General features: G+C 35.8%; 2 protein-coding genes and 2 long non-coding RNA genes across 4 annotated transcripts; 2 read left to right on the forward strand and 2 right to left on the reverse strand.

Annotated features, from left to right (window-relative positions):
- Positions 1-1,460: 1,460 nt before the first annotated feature.
- On the reverse strand, positions 1,461-2,951 carry LOC127156679 (uncharacterized). Its single transcript, XR_007825767.1, has 3 exons — positions 2,611-2,951; positions 2,114-2,202; positions 1,461-1,972 (listed from the first exon to the last, which is right to left on the reverse strand). It is a non-coding gene; the product is annotated as an uncharacterized LOC127156679 (long non-coding RNA).
- Positions 2,952-14,383: 11,432 nt separating this feature from the next.
- LOC127156675 (GTPase IMAP family member 2-like) lies at positions 14,384-15,962 on the reverse strand. The gene is made up of 2 exons (XM_051099659.1): positions 15,846-15,962; positions 14,384-15,526 (listed from the first exon to the last, which is right to left on the reverse strand). The coding sequence occupies exons 1-2, from the start codon at positions 15,910-15,912 to the stop codon at positions 14,601-14,603; spliced, it is 993 nt and encodes a 330-aa protein (XP_050955616.1). The 5' UTR covers positions 15,913-15,962; the 3' UTR covers positions 14,384-14,600.
- Positions 15,963-19,716: 3,754 nt separating this feature from the next.
- Positions 19,717-22,819, forward strand: LOC127156670 (uncharacterized). The gene is made up of 3 exons (XM_051099654.1): positions 19,717-19,825; positions 19,934-20,019; positions 20,250-22,819. Exons 2-3 carry the CDS (start codon positions 19,941-19,943, stop codon positions 21,563-21,565), a joined length of 1,395 nt encoding a protein of 464 aa, XP_050955611.1. The 5' UTR covers positions 19,717-19,825; positions 19,934-19,940; the 3' UTR covers positions 21,566-22,819.
- Positions 22,820-23,052: 233 nt separating this feature from the next.
- On the forward strand, positions 23,053-25,517 carry LOC127156676 (uncharacterized). Its single transcript, XR_007825764.1, has 2 exons — positions 23,053-23,262; positions 25,277-25,517. It is a non-coding gene; the product is annotated as an uncharacterized LOC127156676 (long non-coding RNA).
- The last annotated feature ends 597 nt before the right edge of the window (positions 25,518-26,114 follow it).

Below are 26,114 nucleotides of genomic sequence, written 5' to 3' on the forward strand. Positions count from 1 at the left end.
TTGCGAAATTAATGTCCCTTTACACTGTAAAAAACAATTTGTTGAGTCAACTTAAAATAATTTGTAACCTGGCTGCCTTAAAATTTTAAGTTCAGTCAACTCAAAAAAAGTTTATTCAACTTGAAATGTTAAATTATACTAAGTGACAACTTAGATATTTGAGTTGAATCAACTTAAAATTTTAAGGCAGCTGGGTTACTTACCCATCTGTTAAGTTTAGCAGACACTATCTAAGTTGTTACTTAGTACAACTTAACATTTCAAGTTGACTAAACTTATTTTAGTTGACTGAACTTAAAATTTCAAGGCAGCCAGGTAACAAATTATTTTAAGCTGACTCAACAAATTGTGTTTTTTATTTTTTACAGTGTATGATACCGATTCAAGCTACATGCTCTAATGCAATGGTACTTTAAGAAAGTTATTTACTGTGGCCAAGAAAATATCATTTCTTAGAGTTGATATAAAATTTATACTGAATGTTCGCTGGACAAACAGATTAGTTGATGGAAAATTAATCCTGCTACAGTTACTACTGGCAGCTGATATAAATAATTGTAAGTAATCACAATTGTAATTTATATACATTTCCGTTTTGAGCTAAATCGCAACAGCGGCTTTCACACCGAATGCGGAAAGCGCTGCGCTGGGAACAGTGCAGCCCTTCAGAGCGCAGCGGCAAAAGTTCATTTGAACAACTCATTTGAACTTTGTCTGAGGCGCGAGCGCTCCGCTGTGCGTGCGCTTTGGTCGAAGCAGGAACAAGCCGTCCTCAAAACAACAAGTTTTAAAACTTTTTTTTTACAGGTTAAAATTAGATGGTCAAATCTGTTTTCTCTCAGGTACATCGCAGTGTAAGCTTCAGAGTGAACATTACTACATCACTCTCATCAACGTAGTCCATATCAACAACAAAAATATGTATTGACTCCATATAGTGGTTATTTTGGGAAAATCCAAGGTATTTTGAGCAGTAGGATTATAAAAAAAACCATATGCTAATATAAAATTAAATTAAGTAGCCTATATAAAATTGCAACAAAAAACAAATCTGTCTAGCAATACTTTTTTACTTAAGTACATCAAAAATGGAGTACTTTTGTACTTTTATTTTTTTTTACTTTTGCTGGAGTAAGATTTTATTTTACACTCAAAAAAATGATACGTTGGGATTACTTAACTTTTTTATGTCAACAGGTTCCACGTAACTTAAGTTGCCTTTAAGAAAGAATATTTATTTCAGGGAACATGTAATTTTGTTTAGTTCAATCAATGTAACATTCGTTGTTTTGTATTAATCTATTTAGTTAATTAAGTTCAATTACTCTAAACTTAATATTGTTATGTTAAAAATGAGATAGGAAAAAAGTTTCAGTTTCATTGTTTATTAAATAACATTTTTACAATGTTTTACAGTGAACACTTTCTATTGTTTTTTCAACAATAAAATGTTTTCAAAATCTACATGCTGTCTTAACAAAATAGTATTATAATACTAATAAAAGTATAAAGTAAAATAAAAGCATGCAGCCTTTAAATGAAAGGATTGACAAAAATGCTTTTTATACTTGGAAAAAATTAACAGCCTTCTTTAACGGTATAAAGTACACCTTCTTGAAAAATCAGCTAACAACCTCGTTTCAAGTTACAGTGCCTATGAAAGGAGTTTATTTTTTAAGACCTGGACTTTGTTTAACAGCTTGTTGGCATCGAGTTCCATTAAAAACTTTTGAAACATTTCAAAAGTATATCTCAGATCCTGGGGGTAAGCCAAGTTTAATGCATAAATTAGACCAACCATCATGGAACAAGCATTAGCTACATTGTCCAAGTTTTCAAATACTTAAATGCCTTCGATGATGACACCAACATCTTCGTATGGGTCTGCAACATCTGCCCCTTCACATTTGATGGCATAGATTCTGAGAGTGGTTTTGCTCATCAAAATTTGGGCTTCATCATGTTCAGTGTCCTAAAAATAACAAAAGACAAGTACAAATATTAAGTACAAAATAAAACAATTACCAATAGATCAAAGGTAAAAATAGGAACTGGTTTTAGAGAAAAATATGAAAAGTTTCTTAAAAAAAAACAACAACTGTAAGTAGCTTACCATGTACTTCACTATGTTTGAAGGATCTTCATTTAGGTAGACCACTAAGGCTTTCAGGATGCATTCATGCTTTTTTCAATGGTGATGCTCTAATCAAAATGAAATGAGAATTAGTACTTTTTGCTGTACATCTTAAATTTAAGTAGAATTACGCAAATTATCCCACTGCTTTATTTCACGAAAGTCAAGTGGTCCCAAATCAGAAGCACTGCATGGGATACACAATTATCTTGAACATCTGAGCTGTTCTAATTGTAGTTGCAAAAATAACTCTGTTAAAGTATAACAGAGGCAGAAGGTGATCCTTCAAAAGAAAAAAATCATGATATTTGGAGCTTTAGAATGAAAATTCACCTTTAACTTTTAATCCATAATTTTAGTATAAAAAAGATTGAATGAAGGATGAGTTAAAAATAACAAAATAATCATATTTGGATAAAATATTAGTTTGACCTATTATGAATTATGAGAATTGATGAAGAATTTATAGAACATACCTGATCCAAAACTGACAGGATGTCTGTGATCTTCTGTGCAGCTACTCCTCCTTTCTTTTTGAAATTTTTGAGGAGCTGAGAGGAGAAATGATCAAGCTGACCCATGAATTTGGACACCAAAGGAATTGTTGTAATCCTGCTGAATTCCATCAGGGAGCTGATCAATTTTTGACAGGACATCATCATACACTTCCTTTACCAGCACTCACAGATAATACACATTTACTATAAATGAACAAACCTGAATTACATCTAAAGTACTTCAAATCATAGTTTAGAACTATAACAACATCCAAGCAATTAATCAGCTGACATGACATTAAAGACATACCTCTCGCTCAGTAAAGAGTGCTGGCCATCTGTTCTTGAATTCACTAATCATTTACTGAAGGAATGTCAGTAACAGCACAAACATGACAATTTATCACTGTAGTTTGGCTAGAATTTTGAGGTAGCTGCTCACTGCCATGTGATGTGGATAAGTGGGACCGCAGTGCATTCCAGGTTTTAAAAGTGCATGGACAGTTAGAATATGCACATGGATATTTGTGTTTACGGCCATAATGTCCATGTACCAACCTGAAGTGCTTTAAAAGCTTTGATCTGGAGGCCTGAGACGATCCATAATCTCTGCACAGCCACATACAGGACTCTACAGGCCTTCAAGTTTCAAAACTCTGTAAGGGAGAAAAAGAATGGGAGTCACAAAAGAATAATAACAAAATATGAAAAACTGCAAACTACTAAACTTAAGTTAAAACGTGTTAGATGACCAAACAAACAAGCTTACATTAAACAGCTAGATGTCATCTTAATTAAATGTCAAATATGCTTATTGCCATGTGTTTTTTTTTTTTTTTTTTTTTTTTTTTTTTTTTTGCACAATAACAATGTGCCAACACCACCTTTTAAGATTATTAATTAAGTTATTAAAACTGACATTAGAAGGTGATAAAACTGCTGTACAAGCACAAAACTATCAGTTAAAATGGAGTAACCATTCATTACTAGCAATTTAATGTCATTTACATTTATTTTGGATGATGTAATGTATATAAAAGTTCAACAAGTATAAAATTTCACATAAATGCATAAAACAAAAATGTATCTAACTATAATGTGAAAGAAGACAGGAGGCATATGGCAACTTCGTGACAATACCATACACAACGCAGCATTACAAGTGAGTAATGATTCAAATGTTGTTATAGTCTCAATATAAATGCATAAAAAGTGAAAATCTCACCTGTCTGTTCACTAGAGGAAAACACGTTGTCGTTTTGCAGTGTAATTCTCCGTCTTTGATTCTCATAAAATGGCCCCGATCTAAATGAGCTGAAGAGTGATCTTGTGCTCACCTGTGCTTCGTTCCTTCTTGTGGTGTTTTCCAACTGCGCATGTGCAGATTTTACTCCACCTACTGACCGATGTGCGGTACTGCAGAAGCAACACAACTCTGTTGCATTCATTTTAATTAACTGAGCTGTGTAAATTTGAAGAATTACTTCTTTTAATTCTGTCAACACAACTCTTTTAATTTTAACGCACAAACGAAATTGAATTAATTAATTTAAACAATTACATTCTTTGGGTCAACAAATGCCAAAAAAAAAAATCTTGAATTACAGTGCTGTACCACAGTTGGATTGTTTTTACAGGTAAAAAAAAATGTGTACACTAAATGAAAATACACTCTGAATTTATTAAAACTGATATTGTAATTGAAAATATGGTAAAAATTAGAGATCGACCGATATATCGATTTACCGATATTTTCCCCCGATATTTAAGCATTTTACCATAATAGGTTATCTGTTTTGTAATATCGGGTTCACCGATAAACGGCACCATCTTGTGGTTGTTTTGAGAATTGCGCACATATAGCGCGCCTGAGGGGAGACCCGACAACAACGGCGTGCAAAGGTAAAGCATAGCCTACTTTCTTGCTTTGCTGTAATTAGTCAACTTTATTTAATATAACAGGCATTAATGCTCATATTAGATGTGATACAGAAATGCCTGATGTAATTAGTTTATGCAGCTTGGCTCTAAGAAATAGAGACGAACTTACAGTCACGTAAATTAATTCAAGTTCTGTCCCAATAAACATAACTTTGCCTGAAATAAATAATATACAGCCATGAATGAGCACATGTTGGAAATGAAAACGCTGAATTTAATTCTCTCTCTGCTGTATGTTCATTAGTCTTATGAAGTCACACATAAGCTTAAACCGTCGTAAGAAAGCTCGAACTCACTCACTTAATAATCTTTGCCTTAAATAAAATCTATATATATAGGCCTAAAAGAGTTAAAGTATAAAGCAAAGTTAGTTCAATGTTAAACTTGGATAAATGTGCGCTATTAGGCACATACCCAGTGGTTTGTGTGGAAAATGGAAGCTAAAGCTGCTTACAGGACACGGAGGCGCCAGCGCGATCACTAATCACATTTCTTTCAGTGGAAACAATTTAATTATTCCGTCATTTTTGCTCATAAAGGTAGAGTAAAACATTCGGAACTGTAAAGGGTCTACTTTTATTTGTGTGTATTCACAATATCAACAAAACGTTGCAAACGGTGCTTTTATAAAACAATCATTATGCGCTTTCTGTTATATCAACAGGAGCGCTTCACAAAAATAAACCGAAACTCAGCAAATACAAACCGCACAGACATGATAAATATACCTATAGAAAGCTCAAAATTATTACTTGAAATGCAGGGCTCTACGTTCACTCACCGGGTTGATGCTCTGATAGCCACCGCATGTAACTTTTAACAAAAGTTTAAAACACCCTCAATTATATTAACATTTACTATATAACCATTATTTTTCGAATACACTTCTAAATATATACAACCCTATGGAAATGATTTATTATCTTTGCCAGCGATCACAATTTGAGTATACTTCTATGTAAATGCATAGATAAACCGCGCTGTCAGCAGGCATTTCAGAATAGAAAGACGAAAACAATATTAGTAATTCTGATATAACATACCAGTTGAGAAATACAATAAAATATGATGTTTTGTTTGTTATATTTTTTTGTTATATGCTAATTTTCAACATTTTTTAAGATGACTTACAGGAGGAAAAACCAAAGTGAACTATGGACTTAATTTACTCAGTCACTGATTTACTTTATAACAGTAAATAAATATCGGTTCTGCATATCGGTTATCGGGCACATAATTATGCAAATAATCGGTATCGGTAATACAAAATCAATATCGGTCGATCACTAGTAATAATACTGTAAATGAAATACAGTAAAGCCATTATAGTACTGCACGTCCATCCATCTGCCAGTAAGTTACTGTAAAATTTACAGCAATCTTTTTGCACTGAACTTTGCAGACCTTTTTCATGCTCAAAGCAACAATATGCACTAAAGAACGTTAAACATGAAAAAAATGCACAATAGGTCTTCTTTAAAAATGTCAAAACCTTTGCCCATAAAAACCCTGTCACACTGGTTTAGTATCTAATGGAACATCTAAACCCTTGTTGGACATAGATGTCTGAGCAAAGCAGGAGACAGGACAGAACTACACTTACAGCGTTTCTAAATAAACTGACCGTAAGTAAAAACATTTGAGAAGTCGAGTCCGAGGACGGCCCTCGAGCGGATTTCGCCGCATTTGTGGAGTGGACACTGGCGAGAAACAAACCCTCGTTCCCCGCCTGCTCCTTGGAGAGTCTCGCTAGTGCCACTCCGGACCCAGAACCCAGCCAACCACCACCCCGACACGCGGAGCACGAGCCCGAGCCCACCGCAGACGGATCCCACGCTACCAGCACGACCCAGGAGCCATCGCCCATCGGAGCGACAGAGCGAGCGATCGCCACGGAGCTGGAGGAATTTGCGTCTGACCAGGTGCGAGAGCCGGCCACAGAGCCTGCGACGGTGGACGTTCCTGATGGGCGTGAGGGTGCTGAGGACAGCACCGCCCACTGCACCACCGCTGAGGGTGAGCAACGCCTGGATCTGGGACAATTTTTTCTGGAACAAAATTTGACTAGTGTCTTTGAAGATATATATGAAGACATGCCCGCTCTCCTTCCACCATCTAAATTACCTGACTGCCTGGATTTCCCACCCACCCTCCCTCTGTCTATTGTTTCTGCGGCCTCAGTCCTGCCACCGCTGTCTCCTGGCAGCCCATCTGCTCACCCTCAGCCCACCATCTGTGCGGTGGGTTCGCCGCAGGTCTGCCAGTCTCCATCGGTGTCATGGCTGGAGGATCCCTCATCTTCGCCTCCAGCCTCTGAGTCCTGGACTCCACCTCGGCCCTCCGACCCTGCGGCTCCACCACGTCTCTCAGCTCCCTCGTCTCCACCGTCGCCCGTCGGTCCACCAGCTCCACAGGGCTCCATCGTCCCTCCGGTTCCGCCCTGGTCAGTCGTCGCCCCACCTTCACCTCTGGACTCCACTCCTCCGGCTGCGCCTCGTCGCTCCGTCCCTCCGGCTCTGTGGACCTCCTCCCTCCCGCGGGCACAGCCTCGGTCCTCTGTCGCTCCGGCTCCGCCGCGGACCTCCGGATCTCCGCCTCCGCCTCGGTCGCCAGAGCCTTGGGCTCCGCCTGGGCCCTCCGGATCCTCGGGATCGTCCAGGATCATCGGCTCTCCGTCTCCGCCTCGGGCTCTACCACCACCTGCTCCGCCTCTGTCGGTCGGCCCCATGGAGTCGTTAGCCTTTCCTCCACCATGGCTCCTCCCTCCATCGGCTCCACCGTGGGGCTCCATCATGGCTGTGGTCTGGGTCTCACCTGGCTCTTCCTGCTCCAGCCCCCTCCTGTCACCTCCTTGGCTCCTCCCTCCATCATCACCTCCATGGAATATCCCGTCATCACCCTGGACTCCATCTTTTGCCCTCCTCCCGGGAGTCCGTCCTCCACCGAAGCCCCCTCCTAAGACTTTGTACATCTTGTTGTCCCTGTTTGTCGGCGCGAGGACGCGCCTTCCGGGAAGGGGAGGTAATGTCACACCCCTGGACTTTCTAGTTGGTTTCTCCCATCATCTCCCCTGCAGTTCTGTGTATTTTGGTTTCTCCCTCATTGTCAACACCTGTGTCTGTAATCAGTCTGTGTGTATATATAGCGTGTGTTTCCCCTCTTGCTTTGTTGGACGTTAATGTTACTACCCTGTGTTCCTGTGTCTCCTGTGTTCCCTGTTGGATTTATTAAATGCCTTTCGTTTATTTACGTCGTTGTTCGTGTGCTTCGTCTGAGCGTGACACTGGGCAATTTGAGTCATTTAAAGCTACTTAAAGATTCATTTGATTGTACACTCTAGGTTGTATGATGAAATTAACCAAGATAAAACCCAACTGGCTCTTTATGCTGATTCTGGTATTTCACACCATACCTGTACAAGCAGAAGGTACCTGCTCATTACTGTTAACCCAAAACTTCATTCACTCACCCTGATGTTATTGCAAACTTGTACGACTTACTTAACTTCTAGTATGCTTTTTACAGTACAAATTTCTAAAACTCCTTACAAAAAAAAATGATTAGCAAAATTGCATAAAATAATCTTGTTTTCAAAGAATATACCTTTCTTACCCCATTTCTTTCTTTGTATGAAAGTTTAATTTTCTCTTTTAGCTTCTCGTGATGATGAAGTGAGGATCCTGATAGTGGGAATCAGAGGTCAGTCCAGATTCAGTGTTGCAGATCTTCTGTCAGGAAGGACAGATGGTGGACAGGAGGACAGAGAGATTGTAAAGACTCCAGTAATTACAGATGAGGGTCGTAGAATGATGCTGGTCATTGGACCAAACCTCTGTGAGGACGACACAGCGAGACAGACCTTCACAACAGCGCTGCTTCTTTTGTCTCCTGGACCTCACACCGTTTTAATGGTCCTGAATCTGGAAGATCAGCAATCAAAACAGTGTGATATTGTGAAACGAGCCCAGGAGCTGCTGGGAGCAGAAGTCCTGCAGTACTGCATTTTTCTTCTGCATCAAAATCACCAGGAACATTTCACAGGAGCATCCAGAGAAATGATCAACGCATGTGGAGGAAGATTTCACATCATAAGAGACTCTGAACCAAAACCTGTTCAAGCTGCAGCTCTCGTAGCAGAAATAGACAAGTTAGTTTGGTTCAATGATCAAAGATTTTACTCAGTATTGACACAACAGTTACAGGTAGAAAGACTGGCGCTTTTAAAAAGACTAAGTGAAATAGATATGTTTCTTGGAGAAAATCAGGTCTCATCTGCAGTGCGTGACACTTTAGGAATGGCCGGATTGAGTCTGATCATTTTACTGATTGCAGTTGTTCTGGCAACTGGACAGACGGATAAAATGTTCATTTTTGCGGCAACTTTAGGCTGCACTCGTCACATTTATGTCATCTCTAAGAAACGCTCTAAATTCACATATTGCTTTTTCACTAAATTTGGCTCTGTGCTCCACAGTTGCGGCTGCCTCTTTAAACTATTTACCAGTGTGCAAGTCAAATGATACAAAGAAAAAGATGACTTTTTTTTTAAATTTACAGTCGGTTTAGGAGTAACCCTTGGATCAACTGCTAGCATAAGGACGTTTTCTGATGTTTTCACAGCATGTTGTGCTGCTTTTGGAGTCACAATTGGAGCTTATGAATTCATAAATTTATCATTCGAGCCCCAAAAACTGACTGTCCAAGAATTACTCCTGTTATTTCTGTTTTGTGCAGTAAGTGCTGAACTCATGGTGTTGTGTGCAATTGTGCTCACTGCTTTGTTTGGAGTGCCGCTCACAATAATTATGTTAATAATCATGATCACAATTGCAAGGTTCAAATTAGAGCCCATTATGAAGAACATGGTCATTCGAGTGGTTGTGTGTTTATTGCTTCAGTTATTCTGATTTTAGTGATGTTTGTGTAAGGTATTTACAGAATACTTGCTTGGTTCGTTCTTGTTTTATCCAGCATTACTGATAAAAGAGTCCAGAAAGCTTCTGATGAGGATACAGCAGAGATTCTCTCTTCTCTTGGACTTTACACCATTTTAATGGCCCTGAATCTGGAAAATAAAGAATCAGAACTGTGACACTGAAGCAAGTTCTATACTGGCGTGAACGTTGTAATTTTTAAGAAACTGCATGTGCACTTGTTATTTTTTATGGTCACATTAAAATAATCTGAATTCAAATGTGGCTGTTCTTGTACATTTGATTCTGCCCTCAACTTTTTCAACTGAAGTTTCTCGACACCGACATCAAATTTTAATTAAAAAATACAATTTAGGGGTGTCATACGAAAGGACAACAAAACATAACACTTTTGTAGTGGTTCCAAAAATAAACTGACAGTTTTGAGATTTGGCTCAAAAATGTAAAAAATCTAATAACACTGCAGCTGTTATAACAACAGGTCATACATATTTGAACAACATTTCATACTGCTGTTTAATATTTACATACAGTTAAATCTTCAGATGAGAACAAATGTGAGAAATCACAACAGAAACATGATCTGAATTAATTCCAGGAGAGCTGAATTGGTGCAGAAGTTGTCTTCATCCAGAGATAAAGAGTATAGCAACAATTAGAACTAAAATACATAAATAATAATCTGTCATACTGTATGTTAGTTGCCATTTGTGGCTTAATCTGATGCAGTCAGCCTTTGACGAATGACTATTAATAAGTCAATGAGTAATACCACATCAAACAGGAAAGAACTGACCAAGTTTTCTAAAAATACCTTGAGAAAACTCACCACCAACCCTAAAATGACAAAAACTGAACCAATGAGCACACAAACATATGGAAAAACCACCATAATAAAAGTGAAACAGATCACAGTCTTTAAAGTTTCATTCATTAAATGCAAACATGCCATAGTAAATCCTAATATTAGCATCTTCACATCAGGCAGTGGAAATAACACTTTCATAAACCCCACTGAGAGTGTCGCCCCCATTGAACAAAACTGAAATGACATATATGTAAAGACTCACGGCTCATGTTTCTGACAGCTGTGAATGCAAAAGCCCAGATTGTGACCCCAGCAGTCACAGCAGACCCCAGTTTTCCCTGCACTTGTGTGAGACTTTACTGTAGAAAATCCAATGAATGAGAGAAACGGCAGAATATGTTTGAGCAAATCATTCACAAAGACAACAAATCCCCAAAAAGCATTTCAATCAGACATTTACTGAAAACAAAATGTCACAACTGATGAGATGCACATCAGAAATAACTACAGATGTTTGACTGAAACAACGAGAAAACAGTTTGCATGGTATTTGTTTTCATCTTATAACCAAAATGTAACACTTGAACAATTTTAAGAGAAAAATGTTCCATGTGCACATGTCATGGGCTTGACAGTGGGCTTCAAATGGGGTACTTCAACCAATTTTAAGTTTTCTTTGGAATTGGCTAATTTAAAATCAATATATGGTGTCACACCAGAGGACATGGTTTTCAGAGACAAAATGTATCAAGCTCCTACGCTTTCAAAAATATATCAAATCAAATCAAATCACCTTTATTTATATATCGCCTTTAACAATACTGAATTGTGACAAGGCAGCTGTACAGTATTAAATAGGAAATAGTAGATCAACAATGCAAAGGGCAACAGTAAACACTCAATATATATGGATGAAAAAAATGATTGCCATTCACTAAAACAGCACTTGTGAGAATTATGATGGAGGTATTTATTAACTTTTCTTTTAAATTTATAAAAGTTGAAATTGATTGAACCATGCTTGAGACAGTCACACCATAGGACAGTTTTGAGATTTGGCTCAAAAACTGTAAAAAATCTAATATCACTGCAGCTGTTATAACAACAGGTCCATGTAGGACAAAGAGATGTTTAACGAGTGTTTAACGATTTGCTACGATTTGCCATGTCACGTCAACAACCCATATATATATATATATATATATATATATATATATATATAATCCAGCACAAAATATTATTACAATATGAACAGCAGCGTAAGGTAACAGCAGATCATAAGTAATCGCATAAGCATAAGCAATGTTTTTACTTTAAATGTGTAGTGTTCAAATTTATTAAATTGACAAAATGTACAGCAATGTTTTAATGGATACTACATTATTTGATCAGCTGTTAATAGACTAAGAAGGAGGAGCATGATTAGTGAATTCTGATGCAACACTATTGAACTAATAATATTGGTTAAGTAATATTTGCAATTTTCATACTGCTGTTTAATATTTACAAACAGTTAAATCTCCAGATGAGAACAACTGTGTGAAATCACAACAGAATTGTTTTCAGCCAGAGATAAAGAGTATAGCAACGATTAGAACTAAAATACATATATAACAACCTGTTGTACTGTATATTAGTTGCCATTTGTAGCTTAATCTGATGCAGTCAGCCTTTGACAAATGACTATTAATGCACATGAAACAGGAAAGAACTGACCAAGTTTTCTATAATTACCATGAGAAAGCTCATCACCAAACTCTAAAATGAGAAAAACTGAACCAATGAGCACACAAACGCGTGGGAAAACCACCATAATAACAGTGAAACAGATCACAGTCTTTAAAGTTTCATTCATTAAATGCAAACATGCCATAGTAAATCCTAATATTAGCATCTTCACATCAGGCAGTGGAAATAACACTTTCATAAACCCCACTGAAAGTGTCGCCCCCACTGAACAAAACTGAAATGACATATCCGTAAAGACTGGAGATTCATGGCTCATGTTTCTGACAGCTGTAAATGCAAAAGCCCCGACTGTGACCCCAGGTGCCACGTAACACGCTATGAGTTCATATAATCAATATGAACAGCCAGTTTGTTTTCATCTTATAACCAGGTGTTGTTGCACCAAGAGAATTACAGTTCTTAAAGAGCGCATGTTGTGTATTATTGCATTTGTATTGTTGTGTTCCCTGCACATGTGTGAGACTTTACTGTAGAAAATCCAGTGAATGAGGGAAACGGGAGAATATGTTTGAGCAAATCATTCACAAAGATAACAAAACCCCAAAAAGCATTTCAATCAGACATTTATTGTAAACAAAATGTCACAACTGATGAGATGCACATCAGAAATAAGTACAGATGCTTGAATGAAACAACAAGAAAACCATTTGCACGCTATTGCTTCAGAATACTGCAGTTATTAGATATAAATGCTTTTGGAGAACATAAATACTCCAAGAAACAAGATTGTGACTTTGCATTGTGTTTTTTATTGAAAGCTGAAAGCAGTAAAATTAATCGAGATTGATTCTAGACTTCACTAGATCTTCATAAATGCTTAAAAACACTTATTGCAAGAACGATCAAAATGTAATGAAGATGTAAGATCACATACTCGTACAGAACTGTTTTGCAGAGTTAGTTGTTTAAGGTAAATTACATGAATTTTGTAAGTTGTAGTATGAAACCAAAACTGAGGAAGAAGTAAAATTGATTGGAACAGCAACATAATGTGACCATTAAAATAACATAATAGTGCTCCGAAGTTATAGTTCATGCCTTTCTTTAGTGAAAATATCAACAGTATTTAGTATAATGAAGAAAATATATCTGTATATTACAGACAAGACAAAACTCTTCAACATGTAAATTTCTTCATTGATTTGTCTCTCAGACTATTACTGTTGTGTCTCATTCAGAGCAAAATTGTGATCATTAAGCCAAACTACCTTGTCTATTTCTGCTACAAGAGTTACTTATGTTCGTTGAACTTGACACAGCAGTTCATTTCACATTCAAACTGCACTAAAACTACCAAAACACTTAATTAATGCCTCAAATCAACTCATTCTTAAATAACTCTTACATAACTAACTTTATCACTCAGAACACAACAACCTAAAAAACACTAACAAGTGTAGCATTATACAATGTTTTCTTTTGTAAAATTTCTTTACAAAACAGGAATGATACTTTCTACTGTTTATAAATCATTGCAGTATTTGTTACATGGTCCATGTTAACATTACAGTACAAAATTATTCCTAAGTTTTCCTCTTTTGTATAGATGGTAATGAAAGTTAAAACCTGTAACACTTGTGAAGATGTTCACCTAAATGCAACTGCTTTGACAGTATTTGATTTTTTTTTACATTCAGAATATTTTTCTATATGATGTTACATTTTTTTGTCCAGTGTGGGAAAAGTTAATGTATAAAGTAATGAATTACAATATTGCATTACGTGTCACGTTACTTTTGCGTTCTTTTTTAAATCTGTGGAGGGCTTGCTTGTTTATTTTTATTATAAAACATTATATTTTTGACAAATGTAAAAGCTCTTTCACACCGAAAGCCTCAGGCTGAAGAAAATGTTTATTCATGTCTGTACAGCAGAACACAGAAGAAAAAAGTTCAGCATTCTTCAGCAATAAAAAAGAAGAACAAATGTTAGTTTATCTTGTTATAAACTAACATTTAGTTATAAATAGTTTTGCTTATTGGTATACTTTAATTGGATCATTGAAGATCAGTAGCAAAGACACTGGTTAATAAAATGGGATCAAATAGATAAAGGATATTTGTTATTATTTAACATTTAATTATTGCAGGTTTGCATCATATTGTCACAGATGTGTGGTGAGCAGAGATGCGCACAACGCAGGAGAAGTTCAAAATAACAGTCTTTAATATAAACTTAAACTCTGGACAGAAACTAGGAGCAAGAAACCACCACAAACACATCAACTCAAATTAACTTCAATACAGGACCAAGAAACTCAGGAGAACACAGGGCTTAAGTAATAAGAGGAAGAGCTTTTAATCAATAAATGGTAAAAAAAAAAAAAAAGTAACTCAGATATGTTTTTGTAAATTAAAAAGTAATGCATTACTTTACTAGTTACTTGAAAAAAAGTAATTTGATTACGTAACTCGTGTTATCTGCCCTGACATGCTACATTTTTTGGACTTGTTTGACAATATCACGCAGTTTTGATTCTTGATTCAGTACCGTTAAAATACTATTAAGTCCAGAAAATGAGAGAAACTGCTCACTTGTTATGTTCTGTTTTGATTTGTCCTCTTCTGTGGACTGAAAATCAACATTAAAGAAACCAACAGTAACACTGGATAAAACAAGAAAGAACTGAGGAAGTATTCTATATAAACTTTAAGCAAACTCAACAACAACAACACTAAAATCAGAACAACTGAAGCGATAAACACACAAAAACATAAAAGCAAAAGTTTCAAGACAATTATATAGTGCCTGAAGCTGAGGTCTGCGGTTAACATGATTATTAGCAGAACTGTGATCAGCAAAATTATCAGACTCCATCCGATCACTACTAAAATGGCATGCCTTGGAGATGAGACCTGATTTTCTACAAGTTTGTCATCTATTTCACTTTGTCTTTTCAAATGCTCCAGCCTTTTTGACCGTAACTGTTGTCTCAATACTGAGTAAAATTTGTGATCATTGAGCCAAACTAACTTCTTTATTTCTGCCACGAGAGCTGCAGCTTGAGCATGTTTTGGTTCAGAGTCTCTTATGATGTGAAATCTTCCTCCACACACGTTGATCATTTCTCTGGATGCTCCTGTGAGATGTTCCTGGTGATTTTGGAGCAGAAGAACAATGCAGTACTGCAGGACTTCTTCTCCCAGCAGCTCCTGGGCTCGTTTCACAATGTCACACTGTTGTGACTGTTGATTTTCCAGATTCAGGACCATTAAAACGACGTGAGGTCCAGGAAACGAGAGATACAGCATAGTGAAAATCTGTCTCGCTGTGTCCTCCTCACAGAGGTTTGGTCCAGTGACCAGCATCATTCTACGACCCTCGTCTGTAATTACTGGAGTCTTTACAATCTCTTTCTCCTCCTGTCCACCATCTGTCCTTCCTGACAGAAGATCTGCAGCACTAAATCTGGACTGACCTCTGATTTCCACAGTCAAGATCCTCACATCATCATCATGAGAAGCTGAAAGAGAAATTGAAACATCATGCAAAGAAAAACAATATTTGCCAGTAGGGTAAGAAAAATGATCAACAGTATATTCTCTGAATATACTGAATATAACTTGCCAGCGATTTGGCAAGTTTGATAAAACTTGAGCACATAGAAAAATTTGTCAATATTATTCATATCTTTTGTTGATATATACTTATTTACTCTGAATTGCTTAAAATGCTGTATTTTCCAAACAGATCAACACTTGAGGTGCCAACAATGCTTTTATTGTAGTGTCAAATCTTAGAGAACACAAACTAAAAAGATAAAGAAGAGAGCAGATACTAACCTTCTAAAGATGTGATGTAAAATGCAAGAATCAATATTAGCAGCCGATTTGCGTTGTTTGACTTCATCTTGTAACCGCAGGTATGGTCTCAAAATTGAAGCTTAGAGCAAGTTTTGATTAGAGGAAACCAGAAAAAACCTGTTATGCATGTAAAGGGGTCATGTCATTGTTATGGTTATGCTTTCTTTTCTTTTTCAATGTGTTTTTTAACCTTTTTGTCATTCCACACATTCCCAGTGCGTTTGACTGTGGCCATGGCCATTTTCAAACTTAGTGAATATCGCCATCTAAATAGTGGTTTTGTAATCAATTCCCAGTCTTATTGTTTATATGGGTTATATTGTTTGTTTGATGCTAATTATATAAGACATATCTATGTTTATTTTAGAAATATAGAAAACTCAATATTGAATCTGACATGGTTACCAACCTTATTCAAGTACGAAAAATGTTGTTGAAACAGCGCAGTATTTTAAACTCACTCGAAAGTCCTGGATGAAAGCCAGCTCTTTCCCACATTATTATATCAGCATATAAAAATAGAATTACAAAATTATATTTTCAAATTTCAGTGTAATAATGTATTATCAAATCAGTGTATCACTTATATTTTAATGTATATAATCTAACATTTCTCAAGAAATACAACATTTCATGTCAGCAATTAAATGTTACTTTAAGTAAATAAATGATTTGCTGACAATTGCCAAAAACCAATTACTTATTTTGCATGTATGCCATGATCCTGCTATTTGCTGCCAAATAATAGATTACAAGACCTATCTCATACCCTCTTGGTTTATCAAAAAATGAGAAGACTTGAGACTTGTTTGATGATGGTGGGCGTAACTTGGATGAAAAAGATTGATTTCAAAAAGCTATGAACAGCAAACTGTGCAGAGCTTTTTTATTTTGGCTATTTTATTCGTCATTTAAAAATGAATTTCACAAAAACAACTCAGTATGTTCTCAATACATTTAACAAGCCATGTTTATCCACATAAGGACTACATGAAATAAATAAAATTAACTGAAAATGAGAGGGCAACACAAATATTAAATTCATTTGGCCGCAACGAATGTCAACAAATGACGTCATGCGCGTGCACGCGCAGGGTAGTGGAATTCTGACAGGGAGTCGAAATTCTACGGAGCCCCTTAAGGGACATGGTGGTGAAAAAAATCAGAGTGAGTGAAAAAAAATTCAGGGTGGGAGGAAAAATATTTTTCAGATTTTTTTGCGTTCTCTCGCAAAACATTTGCGTTCCCTCGCAAAACTTTGCGTTCCCTCGCAAAATTTTGCGTTCTCTCGCAAAGTTTTTTGCGTTCCCTCGCAAAACTTTTGCGTTCCCTCGCAAAACTTTTGCGTTCTCTCGCAAAGTTTTTTGCGTTCCCTCGCAAAACTTTTGCGTTCTCTCGCAAAACTTTGCGTTCCCTCGCAAAACTTTTTTGCGTTCCCTCGCAAAACTCTTGCGTTCTCTCGCAAAACTTTGCATTCCCTCGCAAAACTTTTTTGCGTTCCCTCGCAAAACTTTTTTGCGTTCCCTCGCAAAACCAGTTGAGTTCGGACAAACACTATCTGTTTACTTTACAGCTTGTAGTGGTTCCTACATTGCACGTTCGCAATTGAGCGACTCATAGAGTTTGATTCTGAACTTGGACTCAAGTAGGCTATTATATAAATACATCAAGGCACGATTTTGGTACATTCTAAAATGTAAAACACTGTAGGACCAAGTTCAGTACACACCTTATATACCAGAATAGCTCAGTATATAAACGTAACCCGCTAAATTGCACGTTAAGCGTATCCCCCAGAAAAAAAAATAACGGGATAATAGAGTATAAAAGGCCGAACTCGGTATAGAGTTTGTTATACATTTTAAATGTAAGAAAGCAGGTAAGCCCCGAATATGAACAGAAAGCTCTCCAATGTACCTTAGCTTAATATAAGAAGACAATGATATAAAAAGCCAACATTTTATGTTTTATTAAAAATAGGCAATTAATGAAGTAATCCATTAAACTAGTGGTTCTCAAACGTTCCAGTAGGTGGCGGCATGTCACTGTCTTAATGAGCAAGGCGTCCCGTCATTCATTCATTCATTCATTCAATAACTAAGCAAATGGTTGTAGTTATGAATGGGTGATTAATCACGGACTCTCCGAATGGTTCAAAGCTGCAGATTAATTCAGAAACGAAACACCGCTGTTGCTTGGAGAGACGCCAGTTCTGTTGCGGATTTCGTTGGAACTATTATTATTTCGTTAAATATAACAAACGTGTTTAAAATGTAGGCTACATTTAAAATGTCACTTAATATTACCCTTTTTGTTGAACTGCTATATAAAATAAATGTTGCATTTGCAGTCGTTTGGATATTGCATTCTCCTATTTTAAACATGAAAAACAATAACTCGCACAGGGTATTTTTCTGTATGGAAGACAGTTTTTATATATATATATATATATATATATATATATATATATATATATATATATATATATACATTTTTTTTTTTTTTTTTTTTTTTACAGTTTTTATATTTCAGCTGTTTGATCGCGCTGGCGCCTCGCAGCCTGTTCATTATTGAAATAATACACAGAATCACCCAAACAGATACAAACTTACACTAGTCAGTTCAAATAGTCTGTATTAGTCTGTGTCGTACAGCGTGAGCACCGGTCCAATCCACTGCAGCACATTTTTGTTCACTATGATTTTTTCATGTCGATATTGGAACGTACAAAGCCCGGTTAATTTAATGGTTTAGCTGCAAATACATTGTGAATATGGAAACATTTGGATTTGTGCTGAAGGAGAGCCATACGTGAGCCCATACTTTCAGTTTCGCTTTAAATTATTTCTTTTAGTTTATTTATAGCTATAAGCTTATACCTATTATTATATACTGCATTATATTATATGTATTCATTAAAAATGAATAAGTTATAGTTTTTTGGTTTTAGTTTTTGGTCTGTTCTGAATACGGTTAAATTTAAAGGATTTGCTGTGAAGTGCAGGGAACTAATGGCCTAGGCTATGTGTGTTTATAATGTTGGTATTATAACACGCTGTAGGCCTGCTGGTAGTATTATTTCTGAATAAAATGGGACTAACAGGCTACGTGACTTGTTTGTTTTATTTTTCCTTTCAAAAACTTATAATTTTTTTTTTTTAAACAAGCAGCAAACAAATTAACCATGGTTACTATACTTAAACCACTGTAACTACAAATACCGTCTTAATTCGTCCATTAGCTTCCATTAAGCGTTTTCTGTATCCTAAAGGTTTTCTGTGGGAAGAAAAGCAAGTTGCATTTATGACTGCTTTATTGAGAGTAATGCTATTAATATTAAAATTTTTATTAGTATGAATAGCATTTATTAATACCGAATTGGGCCTCCGCTGTCACTGTTTTAGTACATTAATCCACATTAAGCGTTTTAGGATTTTCCCAAATCGTGCCTTAAACTATAAGCAATTAAATGACTGTATTTCTATAATAGGCCACTTGAGTTCAAGTTCAGTATAAAACTTATATGAACCGCTCCGTTGTGAACATACTGAGCTGAGTAAACAGGAAGTGTTTGTCCGAACCCAACCGGTTTTGCGAGAGAACGCAAAAGTTTTGCGAGGGAACGCAAAAAACTTTGCGAGAGAACGCAAAAGTTTTGCGAGAGAACGCAAAAAACTTTGCGAGAGAACGCAAAAAGAGAACGCAAAAACTTTGCGAGAGAACGCAAAAAACTTTGCGAGAGAACGCAAAGTTTTGCGAGGGAACGCAAAAAAATCTGAAAAATATTTTTCCTCCCACCCTGAATTTTTTTTTCACTCACTCTGATTTTTTTCACCACCATGTCCCTTAAGGGGTTCCGTAAAATTCGGCTCTGCCTGTAACGGGAAACACGTGAGCGCTATCAGTAGTGAAACTTTCAAGTTACGTCAAGCCAAAAACTAAATTTTTCGGCAACGATCGTAAGTAAAACGGTGATTCATATATTGTAAGACTAAACCAAGCAGATTTAAGTTATTTAAAGTCACAGAGTAAATTCCGCAGCGTTTAACAGTCGCTTTATTCTTCAGGTTGAAAATGAAACTAACCAGAATAGAAACAAAAAGGATCCTCACAGTGATTTTAGCATTCCACATGACATCTATACATGTTGATGGTAATGTATATGCGCTCTGTATGTTTAAACATCTGATGCATGCGTTATTAAATCACACTTTTACTTCAAAACAAGAACGTAATCATTCAGCGCAATAATAATTTTATATACAATAATTATTAATGACCTTGATTTCACCATAATCGTAGCAGATTAGTTACTTCTAGGTTGCTTCAAGGAATATTTACATGATTCCTTTCAATGTTTTTGTCTGTAACTTTCTCATCCAGCTTCTCATGATGAGGCTCTGAGGATCCTGATAGTGGGAATCAGAGGTCAGTCCAGATTCAGCGCTGCAGATCTTCTGTCAGGAAGGAAAGATGGTGGACAGGAGGACAGAGAGATTGTAAAGACTCCAGTAATTACAGACGAGGGTCGTATGATGCTGGTCACTGGACCAAACCTCTGTGAGGAGGACACAGCGAGACAGACCTTCACAACAGCGCTGTTTCTCTCGTCTCCTGGACCTCATGCCGTTTTAATGGTCCTGGAAAATCAACAATCACAACAGTGTGATATTGTGAAACGAGCCCAGGAGCTGCTGGGAGAAGAAGTCCTGCAGTACTGCATTGTTCTTCTGCTCCAAAATCACCAGGAACATCTCACAGGAGCGTCCAGAGAAATGATCAACGCATGTGGAGGAAGATTTCACGTGATGGGAGACTCTAAACCAAAACCTGCTGAAAAAGCAGCTCTTCTAGCAGAAGTAGACAAGTTAGTTTGGCTCAGAACGTATTCAGTGTTGACACAAAAGTTAGAAACGGAAAAGCTGGAACTTCTACAAAGACTACAAGAAATTGAGAACAAACTTAAAGAAGAGACCAACAGAAATATAAATGATGAAAATCCAGTCTTGTCTGTAATATATGACACTTCAGGAGGAGTTGGAACTGTAGGATGGATTTTCTTTATTGTACTCAGTGCTGTTGTTATTTTCACCAAAGGGAAGCATGAACTTTGTAGTTTTGGAGCAGTATTATGCGTATTTGCTATTTTCTTGGTCATATTAAGAAATAATCTGAGTCCGAATGTTGCTGTACCGATAAATATGACTCTTTGCACATTGTGTGTTATTACAACTACATGCATTAGGTTACTGGAGTTAAACATACTGTTTAGGTTTTTTGTACTTGTATTGTTCATTTTAGGATTACCTTTAGGACTGATCCTGGGAACAGTGACCAGCATAAAGACGTGGTCAGATGTGCTCATAGCATGCAGTGCGGCTCCTGGCGTCACGCTCGGGGCTATTTTAACCACAGTGTTTTGCACTTCGTCCAATCAAAAGAATGACGGGACTGTTCTCAACATTGCATTTCAGTCATTCCTGTTTTGTTCATTGGGAGCGATGCTGTCAATGGGGTTAGTAACTGTGTTCTGTTGGATGTTTACTCTGCTGGGTGTGAAGATGACAACAACTCTGGCAATATTGGGATTTACAACAGGCGGTTTCCATTATAAGATGGAAATGTTTCTGTTTGCAGTTTTTATCCTGATAGTTCCATGTTGTTGTGTATTTATTGGTTCTGTCATTTTAGTTTTATAAATGGCACTTCATGTAGAGCGAAAGTTTTATTTGTCTACTTCTAAACATCCAGCGTTAGATATTCATCATAGTGTTATTTTTTAGATCTCATACAGGTGTAGAAAATATTATCATGAAAGAAACAATTCATTGTGTCAAAAAAATTTAAATGCACACAATTAAATCACATTTTAACACTGTTTGCATAATTTTGCATAAAATGTAATGGATTTTTTTTATGGTGCATGTATTAAAAAAAAAAAAAAAACTTTCACACTTTGCATTTAACATTAAATTGTATAGGTTATCTCATGTAGTTGCAACCAAATGCCTCAAATGTATAATAATCATAAGCTTTTAAAAACATATTTTTGATATGATAATTTTCTCTGCCTGTGTTAATGCTAACTGCATAATTTTTTGGCTCAGGTGTGTATTTTTACTGGAATTGTAATATTTCACCCTCATTTCCTTCAATAAATCTAATTTACACTAGGTACAAAAAATAGTTCCTCAACACCTTTTGGACAAAAATGTCCTCATTGAAACCCATTAAAACTGCAATTTTTAATCCCAGGGCCATTCAGCATTAAAATATGCAGTATTTGTTAATAGGCTTTCATTCTGTTGGCAAGTCTTCAGAATTAAAATTTGTACTATTTTTTACTGTGGTGCCATTTTTTTCAAGTTTGGCATATAAAGCAAATTTTCGCTTTATTCCTGTTTTCTGCTTATGCATATTATAGAGTCAGTGTGTTTGTGTGCGCGCACGTGTAATGTTTGAGAGAGAGAAATGATACTCCTGGAATCTAATGGGAAAAGTTTGGTACTGCACCTAAACAAAATCTTACTAAAAGCTATTTTTTTGAGATATCAACCTCACGTTTGGAACACAACTTGTTTAGATTTATGGCTTTGATTTTCTATCAATTTTAGTACAAATTGTTATATAAAATATATATTTAAAAACACTTTCATGAACTTAAACCTCTATAACATTTTTGGTTTCAATTTTTACAACTTTTTTAACTTCAACAATAATCTGCCAAGGGTCTTCTTTAAAATAAGACCAAACTTAAGTCTGTACTCCCAAGCTTTAAATTTTATGAGAGTTTTTGACATGGACACTTTTGTCCTCTATGAACCTATGTGTAACTTTTTTAAATTGATGCACAAGGGTTAAATTCTGCAAATATTTGAATTTACAATAGTGTATTTTCATTTAAAGAATAGAACTGTTTACATTGTTTTTAAACTGGTTTTTCAATGTTTTAGTTTTATGCACACATTTTTAAGCTTGTTGTGGGCCTATATAAATTAACTAACTAATAAATAAATTGACTTGTATTTATATACTAAGAAATTTCTGTCAGTGTTTCCTTTTACTTTGTAAATTACCAGTAGTTAAAATCATTTATATTTATAAACGATCTCTTGTAATTAAAAAGGGAAGTGAAACACACTGTTGTGCACATGGAAGTGTGAGGTTCACAGCCAGAGTTAATCATAAACTCACGATAAACCCCTGAGTTGATAAAGAAAGTTTATAGCGAGCATTGGGAAACCAAACCCAATCTGTTTGTGTTTGCAAACTTGCAATCACTTCAGTGTGACTTGTTTTATGAGAAAGACCTCAGATGAAAAAATGAAATCTACCAAGGCAAAACTAAACAGGCTGCTCATACTGACTTTAGCATTTCACATCTCATGCTCAGAAGGTAAGTACCTGCTCTCTTCCACTATTAAGCAAGGATTTAAACGTTTTATGACGAGTTTTATTATTATTATTATTATTATTATTAATTTTACAATAATATAAATTTGATTTACATTTATACATTTCTCAAATGCTTTTATCAAATGCAGTTTATTTTTCATCTGTTACACTCTTAAAAATAAAGGTGCTTTAAAACGTTCTTCTCAGCGATGCCATAGAAGAACCATTTTTAGTTCAACAAAGAACCATTCAGTCAAAGGTTTTTTAAAGAATCATGTCTTTCTTACCTTTTTTATAATCTGAAGAACCTTCTTTCACCACAAAGAACCTTTTGCGAAACACAAAGGTTCTTCAGATGTCAAAGGTTCTTTATGGAACCATTTAGACAAAAAAGGTTCTTCTATGCCATCTATGCACCTTTATTTTTAAGATTTTTTATAAAAAAAATTTTTTACAAATACATGTGAGAAAGGGAACAGGAAACACGGAAGGAAATGGAATGCATGGAATGCAACTTGCACTGTTTTTCCGCTATAACGCAGCAATTTTGACTGCGTATCTTTCGCATATGTAGACCCACACATTCTGGCAGTGTTATAATGTAATGTTAGATGTTTGCATACCAGTAATTACATCCTTCATGAATAAACATGATGTCAGATGTTTTTGTATAAACTTATAGAGAGTTTGCACTTACATCATAATTTGGTCAGTGGCTATACTGGAGATACTTGGTTGTAAACAACAGCATGGAATGCATGGTTAATGTACTACTGAATATGTTGTTCTGCTAATTTTTGCTGTCTAAACCATTGAAAAAATATGCAGAAGCTGCTAAATCAAATAGAGAAGTACTTGGTTAGTAGGAAAAGGCAATATTTTGACAAACTAAAGTTAATAGGTGGGAAAGATACGTATGAGCAGTATTAGTTAAGACATTAGCCTAATATTTCACCTACCTAACCAGAAATGATATGAACAAACACAAATGTTGTCAAGATTCTTGCCCTGGAAATCCTAGTTCAGTTTGACTAACTACAAATGTATTTTGTTCCTCAGACAGTCTTTTGCACTCTTCTCCTTGATTTGTTATAACTTTCGGCAGTCTATAGTAGCCTACTCCAAATGTTTTTCCTGGTTCGACAGATTAGTACAGGCCAAAACATGACAATAAATGACCCTTTTCAGCAGCAATAATCAGCAAAATTTGCAGGTTCTGTTTGGTTCAGTGGCATTGTTTACATCTTGCACCACCAATATAGAATATATATATATATTATATTATATACTATATAGCATCACATATGCAAATACAGTCTCAAATACAGCAATTTTATTGGCTTCTGTGTTTGTTGTTGCGTTAATGCAGACAAACAGTGCATGTTGACATGGTCAAATTCTCCAAAGACTTTGGCCCCGTCCGCCTTCCACAATTTGCTACACTAACCATAGTTTAACCATGGTATTTCTAGTAAAACTATCTATTTACAGATGTAATCAAATACAACCAGAAACCATATTTACTGCAGTTAAACAACTACAATAAAAATATGATTAATTTTCATAAGGGATGGCAACTCAATACCAGGGTAAAATATAACTGTGGTTTCTATGGTATTTGTTATGAAAAACAGTAGTTTAAACATTTCGTATTAAGGTCATTCCTGGGATTCGGTGCTTTTTGTGTCCCCAGTACAGAATGATATTATTGCCTTAAAATTTTCAACAACATCAATTTTGAAGTTGTCTTTGACATAAATAACACCTTTTGACCTTTAAGCAAATTTTAGTTTTTTTTTGTTTTTTTTTGTTATATCAAAAATAGTTGTATTCTAATATACAGTACTGTGCAAAAGTCTTAGGCCACTAGTATTTTCATCAGCTAAAAAATGGTATAAAGTCACTTAAAGTCAGTCTGTTGCTGTAGTGTGTCAGTAGGAAATATCAGATTACACTTCCAAACATTCATTTTGCCATTAATCGTAATAATCCAGTGAGATTTTTGTTTGCACAAGGAGTCTGACAACAGCGAGTGCTCTGCACAGAGATCTGATCTCATCATCATCCAGTCTGTCTGGAATGACATGAAGAAACAGAACAAACTCAGACAGACTAAATCCAGAAGAACTGTGACAAAGTCTCCAGGATGCTTCAAGAAACCTACCTGCAAAGGTGCAGCACTGTTAAAAGTTTTAGGCACTTGTGTAAAAATGCTGTAAAATGAGGATGCTGTCATAAATAGATTTTCTTTATCAATTACCTTCTATCAACTAAATGAAATCAACATTTGGTGTGACCATTCTTTGCGTTTACAGCAGCTTTTGCCCTACACTCAAAAAAATGATTCTTTAAACCTACTTAATTCAATTATGGACAGTGGTTCCACACAACCAAATTGTTTTTGATGAACATGAATGGAATTTTTTGAATCTATGCAAACTCTTTGTGTTGTGACAACACAGCTGAATGAGGAAGAATTTATGTGAAATAGTAATGTCCAACCAACTCAATTTATTCACTTCCCTGTAACTTAAACCGGTTAAGTTTAGTGAACATGTTTTGGTTTATTAAAAACTGGCTAAATATGTTTCACTTTATCAACATAAGGAAGTTTGTTTCAGACAACTCATTTAAATTATGGACAGCGGTTCCATCCAATTGGTTCTAGTTACTTTAACTAAATGATTTCAAGTTAAACTTACTCCCTTCAACGAAGCATTTTTTGTGTGATTATTTTGCAATGAATCACAAAAGACAAGATGTCACAAATTATCAAGTGTATTTGTTAAACAAGAGCAACAATTACAGTTACAACCACATTACAAAATTACAGAAATATTAAACTACTGTCAT

The sequence above is a fragment of the Labeo rohita genome, chromosome 25, assembly GCF_022985175.1.
Source record: "Labeo rohita strain BAU-BD-2019 chromosome 25, IGBB_LRoh.1.0, whole genome shotgun sequence".
Lineage (NCBI taxonomy): Eukaryota > Metazoa > Chordata > Actinopteri > Cypriniformes > Cyprinidae > Labeo > Labeo rohita.

Coding starts and splice junctions, on each gene's coding strand:
- LOC127156675 (XM_051099659.1), bottom strand. CDS start 15,912: ATGAAGTCAAACAACGCAAATCGGCTGCTAATATTGATTCTTGCATTT. Junction 15,527..15,845: donor TTACATCACATCTTTAGAAG/GTTAGTATCTGC, acceptor TTTCTCTTTCAG/CTTCTCATGATGATGATGTG.
- LOC127156670 (XM_051099654.1), top strand. CDS start 19,941: ATGAAACTAACCAGAATAGAAACAAAAAGGATCCTCACAGTGATTTTA. Junction 20,020..20,249: donor GACATCTATACATGTTGATG/GTAATGTATATG, acceptor TTTCTCATCCAG/CTTCTCATGATGAGGCTCTG.